The 12039-nt window shown below is 35.4% G+C and overlaps 2 protein-coding genes across 2 annotated transcripts; both read right to left on the minus strand.

Annotated features, from left to right (window-relative positions):
* Window positions 1-1049: 1049 nt before the first annotated feature.
* LOC107932228 (transmembrane 9 superfamily member 7) lies at window positions 1050-3258 on the minus strand. The gene is made up of 4 exons (XM_016864188.2): window positions 3119-3258; window positions 2012-2121; window positions 1492-1567; window positions 1050-1415 (listed from the first exon to the last, which is right to left on the minus strand). The coding sequence occupies exons 1-4, from the start codon at window positions 3251-3253 to the stop codon at window positions 1227-1229; spliced, it is 510 nt and encodes a 169-aa protein (XP_016719677.2). The 5' UTR covers window positions 3254-3258; the 3' UTR covers window positions 1050-1226.
* Window positions 3259-4489: 1231 nt separating this feature from the next.
* Window positions 4490-11413, minus strand: LOC107932233 (receptor-like serine/threonine-protein kinase ALE2). The gene is made up of 20 exons (XM_016864194.2): window positions 10722-11413; window positions 9985-10092; window positions 9622-9909; window positions 9479-9529; window positions 9330-9383; window positions 9170-9226; window positions 8961-9101; window positions 8728-8874; window positions 8545-8637; window positions 8385-8465; window positions 8219-8305; window positions 7787-8137; window positions 7621-7692; window positions 7420-7512; window positions 7234-7344; window positions 6784-7155; window positions 6424-6717; window positions 5965-6354; window positions 5643-5886; window positions 4490-5553 (listed from the first exon to the last, which is right to left on the minus strand). Exons 1-20 carry the CDS (start codon window positions 10801-10803, stop codon window positions 4866-4868), a joined length of 3804 nt encoding a protein of 1267 aa, XP_016719683.2. The 5' UTR covers window positions 10804-11413; the 3' UTR covers window positions 4490-4865.
* Between the last annotated feature and the right edge of the window lie 626 nt (window positions 11414-12039).

Genomic DNA, 12039 nt, shown 5'->3' on the forward strand with positions numbered 1-12039 from the left:
AAGACAAGAGATTGGTGATAAAGGAGATTTAATCACCAACATTAGCAAAGCCAAATCCAATGTAGGAAATAATTTGTAGATATTTTTTATACTTGATGGATTTATCTGGTGCCCAACATTTATCATAAGGAGCAAAAACGAAGCCTCAAACTTTTTTTAGGGTTAAAATTACATTATAAGTTTTAAGAGGATTAAAGTATGATTTTATTATTTTAGAATTTTTAAAGAAATTAAACTAACATTTTATCATCTTAAGGGATAGAGGCGAAGCCAGAAATTTTTTTAGGAGGCTAAAACTAAATTATAAAATTTTTGAGAGATCAAAATGTAATTTTACCATGTATTAATTTATAATTTCATTATTTTTAAAGGGACTAAATGAAGTTTTCATATTTGAGGGGGGCAAAATGTAACTTTAGCATAAATTAATTTATAGTTTTATTACTTTTAGAGGGACTGGACTAAAATTTTTCATTTTTGTGAGAGTCGGATCCCTATCAGCTCCCCTAGCATTGCCTTTATTAAGGGGCCTAAAGTGTAGTTTTGTGATTACATTAACTTATAATTTTATAATTTTAAAAGGACTAGAATGATATTTTGACATTTGGAGGGACAAGCCCCTACCTACCACTTGAGACGACTAGTAGCCATCTAGTATCAATTACCTTATCAAAATGGATCATGGTCAATCAAAGTTGTAAGTCCGACAAACTAGTCAATAAGCAAACCTACACACCAACATGGCCAAATAAGTTGGCTAAAGACCTTATAAAATACCTAGGTATAACTAGGGGTGAAGCTAGAGGGGTAGACAGGGCTCTATCCCTTAAAATGAAAATTTTGTATTTTAACCCCTCTAAAATTTAAAATATATATATGTTAATACAATATAAAATAACATTTTAGCCCCTCCTAAAATGATAGAAATTATAAAGTTATGAACTTACAACAGAAGAAATTCATTTTGACTCTCACAAAAATTTACAATTTAATTTCAATTTCTCCAAAAAAAATTTTCTAAATTCGTCCCTAGGTATGACTATGACCCTCTCATTTTCTCTCTTTCTCTCCACTTTCACTTAATCTATCTTGCATCGTTACTTCAATAACACCGTTTATTGACTTAAACATTAGGAGAGCATCTTGAAAACACAATTTTCAACGCTCTCTAAACCCTAACTCATGTTCATTTTTCAAGAACCCTAAGTTTCCAAAACTCAACTCACCTATCTTGGTATCTCCAAATCCGATCCATTACACATCAACACAAATGAATCAAGAAAAAAGGAAGTTGATGAGCACCTGTAAGGATCAACATGAAAGCCAACAATTTGTGCAGAATCATCCTCAGGATTCACATGATACATGACTTTGAAGCTCAAATGGTTATTGATGAAATATACCTCTTTCCCACTCTACATCATATAAAAAATCGTATAAAATGTATAAAAAAGAGAGGAATAAATATAGCATTATATTAATTGAACTTACAGGATAATAGCTTCCTTTAAACCCAATAGGAAACCCTTCCACTTGCCTTTCAGTAACTGAAACATTGCCCAAAATCCTGCATTCCAATTATAGCTACATATCAATGTTTTCATATTAGACTGGTTGGATCGAACTGTTTTGGATTGAGGTAATTCGGGATTGAGGTTCAAAGTTTTTGGGTTAAGTCATTTCGAGTTTTGTTTTAGAGGATAAGAGATGAATTATAAATTATTGAGAGTCAAAGTACAATTTCATAAAAATTTAAGAGACTATAAATAATAAATCTACTATTTTTGGGTGTCAAGAACATTGCTTGCGCTCTTTTATTCCATCTCGAGTTTGAATAATTTAGAGTTTAACGTCAATTCAAGTTTTGGTTAGATGATTATTGAAGTTTTATGATCGAATCGATTTGATCTGACTTGAGTGCAAATTTATTTAATTAAAATTTCAAATTAGGATCAAAACTAATATCTCTATATATGAAAAAAATTGAAATTGAAATTCAGATCAAAGTTACATGTTAACTCGGTAGTTTCCATCAATTTTCTCCTTGAAATTCTTTGCAGCTTCAGCATCAAGTTTTACCCGGCAGGCTACTTTGCATGCCTCATCTTTTCTCATATCCAACTGCCAAACACGAAATACAAATCCGTCGATTCAGTTAACAATTAAATTTAAATTTTTATTAATTTAATTAACGAAATTTAAAAAGCATTAGCCGTTGTTGATGAATTAATTGAATCAAAATATTTTCAATTAATTCCATCGATCTAACAGATAAAATTTTATATATCTAATCAAAATAGTAAAATAAATCAAAATTTAAAAACAGAACATAATAAATATGTTAATAGTTAACGTCTAGGGTTAAATCATTTTTTGGTGCTTAAATTTGGCAACTACACTTATATTGTAATTTGATTTTTTTTATCTAAGTTAATTCATGATATTTTCTTAAAAACCCTAAAGTTCGGATCCCAATGTAAGAACAATTTGTAAGTTTAGACCCCAATATGGGAACAATTGTCAAATACAAGGACTAACTTGGACAAAAAAAAGTTAAATCTCCAATTTCGGAATTCTTGCCTAGTTCAATACCTAATATGAGAATAATCATCAAGTTCAGGAACTATTTTAGATAAAAAAAATCAAGCCCCAATGTAAGAATTGTTGCCAAATTAAGTCCCAAATAGTAATTTAATAATAACCTTTAAATTGCCCACTTGGTCTAAAATAGATACAATTTTAACCCGATCTAATTAATCTAAACCCAAAACCAACAAAACCTAATCTGACCATAAAAAATACTAACCGAATTCACCTAACTTAAACCCCAAATATAATAGAGGATTGGGCCAAACTAATAAGCAAAATAGCATTCAAAATACCAAACTTCGGTTAACCGATATAAATCAATTAAGTCTCATTAAACCAAATTGAATTAACTGATAATTGAAAAATCACTTATGATATAAACCGAGTTTTGGGAAGTTCCCGGTTGATGAAACTCTTTGGTCCACATGACAATGTTTATGATTTGGTCAGAAGTTAGATTTCATTCACAAACAAGAACCAGTCATTGTAAAGAAGAGAGAGAGAGAAAAAAAAAGGGGAAATTTACAACCTTGAAATTGACTTGTGGAAGGAGATCGAGAGCAGTAATGAAAGAGGAGCCAGAAATAGGCGTTGCTGTTGCTGTGGTTGTTTTCGTCGTTGCTGCCGTTATCGAGAGGAAAAGAAGTGTTAGCGTTGATAACATGTTGCTGCAACTCTCCATGGTTATGCAAACTTCAATAAGGTTCTAAATCCATATATATATACATACATATATATGATAAAAATATTATAAAGATTTCGTATTAGGAGTCAAATTGTATTTGAACTCATTTAGTAAAAAAATAGATAAATTAACCCCTATTTAATAGATAAAAAGATTACACGTGTATACCTCATACTTATATACACAATGTATATAATTTGTCAGGAGCTAATGGCCGGCTACGATGTTTGTCTGGTTGCCAAAGTCAAATGAGAAAATTTAAAGAGATAATACAATGCAGTCACATTCTTAAAATCAGCTGGCCAAATGACCAATCCTATAGTTGCAGAGCATTTCATAACTCGGGTGAATAAGGTATCTCAGATAAATTTGTTTTAAATCCGAAGCCATGCTTAAAATATGAAGAAACTGTTTGGTCAACAGTATGATGTTTAAAAAATTGGTTTAGATAAAAAAAAATTAAATTTAGATTTTCAAGTTTAACATTTAAATTAAAAAATTTAGATTTAGATAAAAAAGTTAAATCCATTTAAAATTTAGATTTTCAAGTTTAACATTTAAGGCTTGAAATTAACTCAACCCAACCAATGATTTTATATTATTATAATTTATTTTATTTTATTTTATTTATATTGCATAAAATTATATATATATAATACAATGGTTTAAATTTAAAATTTTAATAGCCTTCTGCTACTATTTCTTTTTACAAATTTCCAAATAATAAATTTTCAAAAACAATACGAACGAATTAGTCATTTATAAATATGGATAGATTTGATTAATTTTAGCCTCATATTTTGCGTCGAATAAAGATTAGAAAAAATAAAATGTACTAATCTTATACATAGGTCTAATTTAAACCCGACTTAAGCTCATGAACACCTTTACTTGCCCTGTTGGCAAAAGTTAAGAGTCACATTATGTAAATCATGTACAAGTTATCTTCGAATATGTTTCAAGTCTCCTTACGTTGACACTGATTAAATTTATTCTAGTTCAAATCTTAACTAAATCCGATCATACTTATAATCGTTTATCCCATCTCTAGTTATTCAGACATATATTATTTGTATTAAAATTAAGATAAAAATTCATTGGAGCTCTAATGCTTTTAAGCAAAGAAAGAAACGAAATGCCATTTCATAATACAAAAAATGTGCTATACATTTTCTTTGAGTGAAAATTCACATCCAAAAAAAAACAAAAAGGGTGTATTGAGAATATATATATAAAAAAATGATGAATTCAGAAAGATTCTGAGCCTCAAAATGGGGAATTAATTTCCTTATTGTGAAAAACACAAACCCCAACTGTACAAATTTGGAGTGTGAGGATGATCATATGAAACTCTTCCCCTACCAGAAAAAAACACGAAAAATAAAAGAATACTTCGGCTCTATATGCTTCATCATCAGCTGCGTAACAAAAGCCACTCAGGGTTTCGGGTTAAGAATCTTGCAGCACAAGAGTTTCCCATGTTAAATTCCCAGTTCCGAAACCAGCACAACATTTTTCATCAGGCATGCGGAGCAGGTGCCGTCGGTTTGTCATTCGATATTCAAAACTCAAAGGGCAAGTGACATTGGTTTTAATGTGAACCTGACCAGAACTTGATCATAGCACCATGTTCACTGATGCTGCCCCGAGATAATTGTTGCATTTTATGCCAGAAACGATTGCCTCTCCCCGTTCTCAATGGACCCGAAGTACAGTGTCTCCTAAACGACTCAGATGATTCCCTCCGGAATCTTGCTGATGAACTAAACAAATCAGACACTGATAGTCCTCTCTCGGTATCAAGACCCGAGACATAGTTGGGAATAGAATAATGGCTTTGCAAGGGATTGCTTAACTGTTCCGAGCCAGTACCAACCTTACCATCCATATCGATGGAGATATCGTCTTGACTAGTACCTCTCGAGCCTACTTTTGCTTCATCACATTCATTACATACTAGTTTTAAAGCCTGTACGACCTCACCCATGAAAGGTCGGTGTGATACCTCCGGTTGAACACACATGGAAGCAATTGCTGCTACCTTGGCCACACTCTCGAAAGATACATCGGAACCTAGAGACGGGTCTATAATTGTTTCTAATCCTTCTTTGCTTGCTAGAAGAGGACGTGCCCATGCAACTAGATTCTCCTGACCAGGTGGCTGTGTCATATCTACTGGCTTTCGCCCCGTTAGAAGCTCGAGAAGGACAACACCATAGCTGTAAACATCACTTTTCACAAGAAGATGGCCAGTCATTGCATACTCAGGAGCCACATATCTGCACCAATGATTCATTAAGAGTAAATATCAAATTACAATAGGAAGGATCTCATAAAGCCAAATCATAAAGTTTAGAGAGTTTCGTACCCAAAAGTTCCCATGACACGGGTCGATATATGCCTGCCCTCCTCATCCATAGCAGTTCGAGCCAAACCAAAGTCGGACACTTTTGGCGTGAAATCATGCTCCAACAAAATGTTGCTTGACTTAAAATCACGATGTATGACACGTGGGCTTGAATCTTCATGGAGATAAGCTAGTCCACGAGCAGCACCAAGGGCTATCTTGATCCGGGCATCCCAGTCAAGGGGTGCAGATTCCTTGTCAACTCCTGAAAACAAACAAAAAGGCAATGCTGAATGACTATAACCCCAGAATAAATCCATGGAAAGCACACAGTTTTAACTACCATGCAAGTGCGATTCAACACTGCCATTTGGAATGAGTTCATAAACCAAGCAACGGCTGCGCTCCTCTGTGCATATTCCAATCAACTTCACCAAATTCCTGTGGTGAAGACGGCTAAGCATCTCGACCTCAGCCAAGAATTCCCTGCCGCCTTGTTGATCATCTCTCTTCAGAACCTTAACTGCCACGTTAGTTCCATCTTCAAGAACACCGCGGTAAACACGACCAAACCCACCTTCCCCGAGTATTCTTGAATCATCAAAATTGCCTGTGGCTCTTTCTATTTCACTTGCAGTTAAGGTCTTAGCAGATCCTGTATAGGCTGCAATGCTCGATCCAAATGAAAGCGATATGGAACTTAGACCACTTCCAACCATTGACCCAGCAGAACCTGAAATTTCAATATCCATAAATACTTTGATGTATCAGACGAAATGCTTATTGTTTTCATAAATATAACCTGATGGTTTGGCATGAGATGTTTGCGGATGCTGTGGACTTGTTCCTCGTTGACTAGCTTGATCCCCATGTTTGAAAAGCAAAACCCATGCAACGGCAGAACATAACACCACAACCACTAAAACAGACATAACGATTATTGTAACCACACCCCCACTAAGTGCATGCTTACGCCGTTTCCCATGCACGTCGACACCAAGGGGCTTTATAGCCCTTGCATTATTGTTGTTACCCGAATATGGTTCGCCATCAATTATACCGGCATCAGGTGGCAAAGGCGGAGAAGGAGGCAAACCTATAAATCCACTATCAATACTTCATGCCAAAAGAGTAAAAATAATGGGAGGGGGGATCTACGTACCAAGATAGCGCACATATAATACTTCATAATCCCCAAATAATGAAGCTTTTATAGCAACTTGTTTATGCCAGAATCTCTGATAAGTTAAAAAGGCTGTCGTGTTATCAAATTTTTCACCAAGTGGTACCAAGTCAACAAGGACAATCGTCTTCTCCGGTTGCTCACTAGCAGCATTAGCACCCATGATGCGAACTTGACTTTGTTTCATAAAAACACCAACGGCAATTTCTTCGGCTAACTCGGAAACCAAAGGGAAGAAAGTATATAACGCAACACTTAGGCGTAAACCAACTTGCATTGGCAAGACACAGCCACACGGTGATCCAGGAGGTGTATTCGTATAAGGATCCGTGCAAATAGTTGTCGAACAATCTACATATACAATCAAACATTAGTACAACATAAAATATCTTTGCAAATGAAAGTGGAACAAAGAACCTAGTCTTTAACCTTGATTAGGAGGCGGAGGTGGAAATGACATAACTCGTGCTGGTGGTGGTGCCACTTTGGGACTCCTCGATGGAGAGACAGACGGAGAAACTTTTGGGGAAATACGTGGCACTATGCAAAAGAAACATATCTTGAATGAGGGTATATTACAAACATATATATAACAAATTAACATTTTATTCTTACTTTTGGTCTGCCTAGATGCTGTGACTGGAGAAGGTGAAGGAACTGGAGAGACAGCAGTTACTGGCGAAGGAACTGAGGAGAGGGATGGGGGAGCTGAAAAATCAATGATGCGGAAAGATGTTAAGAAGTCAAAATGACCATTTAACCCACTTCTTAGATTCTGTTCAAAAATAAATAATTTAGCATTTGCTATATCGGTACCAGAATGAAATGGTGGAGGAGCATAGTGTCTTTGTTTTCTTCTGGGATGAAATGCTGGAGAGATGACAGGACCTACATTAATATTATGATGAAACATGAATGGCATGTCATAAGCCTATATAATGTCAGTATGACAGTGACACGTCTGGGGCATACGATATTACACCTTGTTGTTTCAAAGGAGGTGAAATCGGGTCTGATGATGCTGGAGCAGGACTGGTTCTTTCATTTCTTTTATGTTGATGTTCATGAAACGAGGTCGAAGGTGACAATGCTGGAGAGTTATGTGCTTCATTCGCAGGAGCAAGGGATGGGACAAGAGAATTACTAGGCAGCCTCTTAGCTGTTGGTTCAGGAGGAGATATGGCTGGGGAAGAACCTGCAAAAGTATCATCAGAACCATTTTTTGGGGCATGGTTCACAGGCGGCGCTGACTTGTGTGTCTCGTTTGTAGGTGACTTAACGGGTGTTCCATCATTGCTTGAGGGTGGATTTGAAACAGGAGAACTATTAGGATCTGCATTACAATAATGATTAAGAAGAGAGAATACATAAACACAGAAAAATCCCATCTATGAAACTGATATTAACGTTGAACCTGGTAATGGAGATGGGTTTCCCGTTACATTTCGGTCGACAGTTGGTGAACTATGAGGTGATTCTCCAGGAGGCGATACAACTGAAACTGCATTATATAACAGGATTAGCAACTCTTAGCAATCTCCTTGATTACTTCATAGAAAATACAAAGTAACTAGGCCTACTTGGTGAAATAGACGGTGGCGCGATTGAGCGGACAGGTGGTGGTGTCATTTCTACTTTCCTTGGTGGAGATGCAACCGATACTGTGTTTCAGGGAAATAGAATGAGAAAGAAGTATAAAAGTTATCTAAAAAAGGACGCATCAAGGCACTAATTATGCACCAGGGGTGGGGGGGACTAGAATTGGAGCACGAGGTGGTAAAGAGGTTGGCCCTTGGAAGTGAGGTGAATTTCTCCAAGGTGTTGTAACCGGAGCTATAAAATAGAGTACAAGCAACAGCATTAGAACTTATTATAGTGGTAAAGCTATCGACAAATGGCACATTTAAACTAATACATGTGTACCTGGAGCAATTGGCTCCTTAACAGGTGCCTTGCTATTTGATGAATTTTCTTGATTAGCACTCGGGGTTGGGGCCAAAGCACGTGGCATACTGGAGTGCACTGGTGGGGAACTTTGTGGTGAATCCCTCAATCCTGGTGCAACTGGAGCTACAAGAGTTAAAGGCAGCAGCATTAGAACCAAACTCGGTTTTATATCTATCATGAAATGACACATCAAACTGCTGATTATATACCTGGAGCAATTGGCTCCAAAACGGGACGCTTATTGTTTGATGAATTTCTTTGGTTGTCGGTTGGGGGGAAAGCACTTGAACTACTGGAGTTAATGGATGGGGAATTTTGTGGACTATTCCTGAACTGCGGTGCAATTGGAGCTGCATATTAGAATAAAACGAGTATTAGTACCAAACTCGATGGTGTAGTCTACTAATTTGTGGCTTACTTTGATGGACGAATGGTGAATTTTCAGGAGAACTATGTGACGGAGGTACTGATGGAACTGCAAGTTAAAAGAAGTGCATTCTTTAATTAGGACCATATCAACTTCAACCAAACTGGACATGTAGTCTACTAATTTAAGGAGTGCTAAAAATCAGGCTTACTTTGATGGACTGGTCGATTTTTGGGAGAATTCTGTGACGGAGTTATTGATGGAACTGCAAATTAAAAGAAGTGAATTTTTTTAATTAGAACCATTCGTACTTTAAATTTACCAAATTACTTGATGCGTTCCTTTGATTAGCAAGCATACATGGGTCAATATTTGGTGAAATTCGAGGCAAGGTCGGAAAAGCAACAGGAGCTGCATATTGAAGCCAAAAAAGAGCAAGATTAGAGCCAATGCCGATTTACATTTATGTGAAGAAACAATGGGAATTGCTTTTCGTCATGTACCTGGAGCATCTGGCACCAAGTCGAGAGACTTACTAACCGGTTCCTTTCCCTGAGGAGCAATTGGTGACTTTGATGGTGCGTGTACTTGAACAGGCTGAGGTGGAGAAGATAGAGGCAATACCAGCGGTGTACTCGGTGCCAAGGACGGTACACGTTCTTCAATAGTGAATGGTGGTGGAGCGGTATCATGTGGCGTTGGCGGCAAGGAACGTGCATGCCCTTCAGTCATTTCAGGCACCGGGGCAGACAAAAGTGGCGGCAATGCAGGAGGTGAAAGTAAATCCCGCTCTGGATTGTTACGAAAGAAACTTCAATGAAAAGTCTCAAAAACAAGGAAACTTGATACCAAGAAATGGAAGTTACCATTCGGCTGAGGCGGCGTGCTCGGTGTAAAACTTCTTTGTTCACCATGGATTCTTTCTATAGGCGGAAAACTCGAAAACTCTGCCAGAGAGGGGGATGCATTGTGCCCTAAAACAAACGGGAAAAAAAAGACATATATTCTACATAAACTCAAACAAAGCACGCAACTCGAATCCATTTATCATTTATAAAAATCCTCTTTAAGTGAACACCAAATTGCATTTTACCAATCAACAATCATAAATGAGGATTGTAATTATGAGATCAAATAGGTTATCATCCATGATCTATAAACTGAATAATGTCGCAAATACACTTAATTCCACACAACATTGGCAACCATACAGTAACATTAAGCTGCTAATTATGCTATAGAATAATTCTTACATAAAACCTCCATGAAGAACATTCCTAGTAATGCTTCAAATTCAATCTATAAGATGATGGAATATGCAGATCCATAAAAGATGTTGAATCCAAATTCATTGGATCTAAATGGAAATGAATGTTACTCTTAAAGAGCAGTTCCTGAATAAAATCTTGCAAACAAAATTCATCAAAGAAGTTGACAAGATGAACAGTAATAGAAAAAAATATCTGCAAAAACATTAAATGTGATCAAAAGATTAATCACTTGCACAAATTAAAAAAAAAAAGAACTAAACTCAACTCATTAAAACACAGTTGAATTTCAATAACTTCGAGCAAGAACTGGAAATAAAAGATAAAAGTTTTACCTAAATATCCTTGAACAAGCAAAGCAAAGCCAATGATACAGAGTTTGGCAAGGTGAAGAATCAGTGGCATCAACATCCCCATCCCATAAAGCACCAAATCTCACAAATTCTCTAAATCGAGCTCACTCAATGATTATGAAGAAGAAGAAGAATAAGAAAAATAAAAAAAACCAAAGAAAGTAATAAAGAAAATGAAACTGTATTATTTTAAAGAAATATACAGGTTACTTGAAGCAAGAGAAAAGGGAAGAAATATTAACAAATACCCCCTCCCCTACCAATCCCCCATACACACAAACAGTACAAAACAAGCAAAGATTAGTTGTTTTCTGAGAAAACCCAGATTGGGGTTTGGTAAAAAAAGAAGCAAAGCAATCTTTTTTTTTAAAGCTCTCAACTTTACAAAGTTTATGATTTTCCCATGTTAAAAAAGAACTGTTCTTTTTGCTACCATAAAGTTTGATGAACACACATAAAAAAGAAATGAAAAATATGAAATTGAATGAAAAACAAAAAAGACACCTCACGGAGTTCACAGTGCCAAGTAACATACAACCCTTTTTCTAAGAAAGAGAAACCAAAAATATATTATATAAAAAAGGAAAAGATTTGGACAGTTTGGTGGATGTTAAGCGTGTGAGAGAGAAAAACAAAAATAAAAAAGGGGAAAAGAACAGAAATTTAAGTTTAATATAATAGTAAATGCCAGTTTAGTGATGGGTTTTTAATGGGGTTTGAACCGAACTTTTTAATTGCATTGGGATTGAAATTTCATTAAGAAATTGTTTAATAGGGGGGGATTGGCTTTTGCTTAAAAACCCATTTTTTTTTCTTGTTGATTTTCAGTTGAATCTTGTTAGCCAGTAAGAGATAATGACACTCCATTGAAAGTGATGGACTATTGGGATGTGGCAAATTTCTAGTTTGACACCTCAACTAAAATTTGCTTTCCTTTTTTTTTTCTGAGTGATAAAAAGTTTAATATTTTTAAATAAACTTTCAAAGTTTAAATATTGTACATAAAAAGAATATTGAGAGAATTTATCATCCTTTTTAAGAGTTTGATTTTGAATTTATTAAAATTCAATATTGTTATCATATGCTAAAAATTTTAAGACAAAACAACCATTTCTTTTATAAGTTTCAGATAAAAGTAAAATTGTATTTTGTTCTTTTTATTTGAACAGTAAATAAATTAGTCTTTGTCTATTAGATCAAATAGTAAATTGATCTTTAGTGTTAAAAATTTTATTCATTCTATTATTAAAAATTGTTGTGGTTGACGAAATAATCAGCAAATTACACGTGGAGTTAATGT

Source organism: Gossypium hirsutum, chromosome D07 (assembly GCF_007990345.1).
Source record: "Gossypium hirsutum isolate 1008001.06 chromosome D07, Gossypium_hirsutum_v2.1, whole genome shotgun sequence".
Classification (NCBI taxonomy): Eukaryota; Viridiplantae; Streptophyta; class Magnoliopsida; order Malvales; family Malvaceae; genus Gossypium; species Gossypium hirsutum.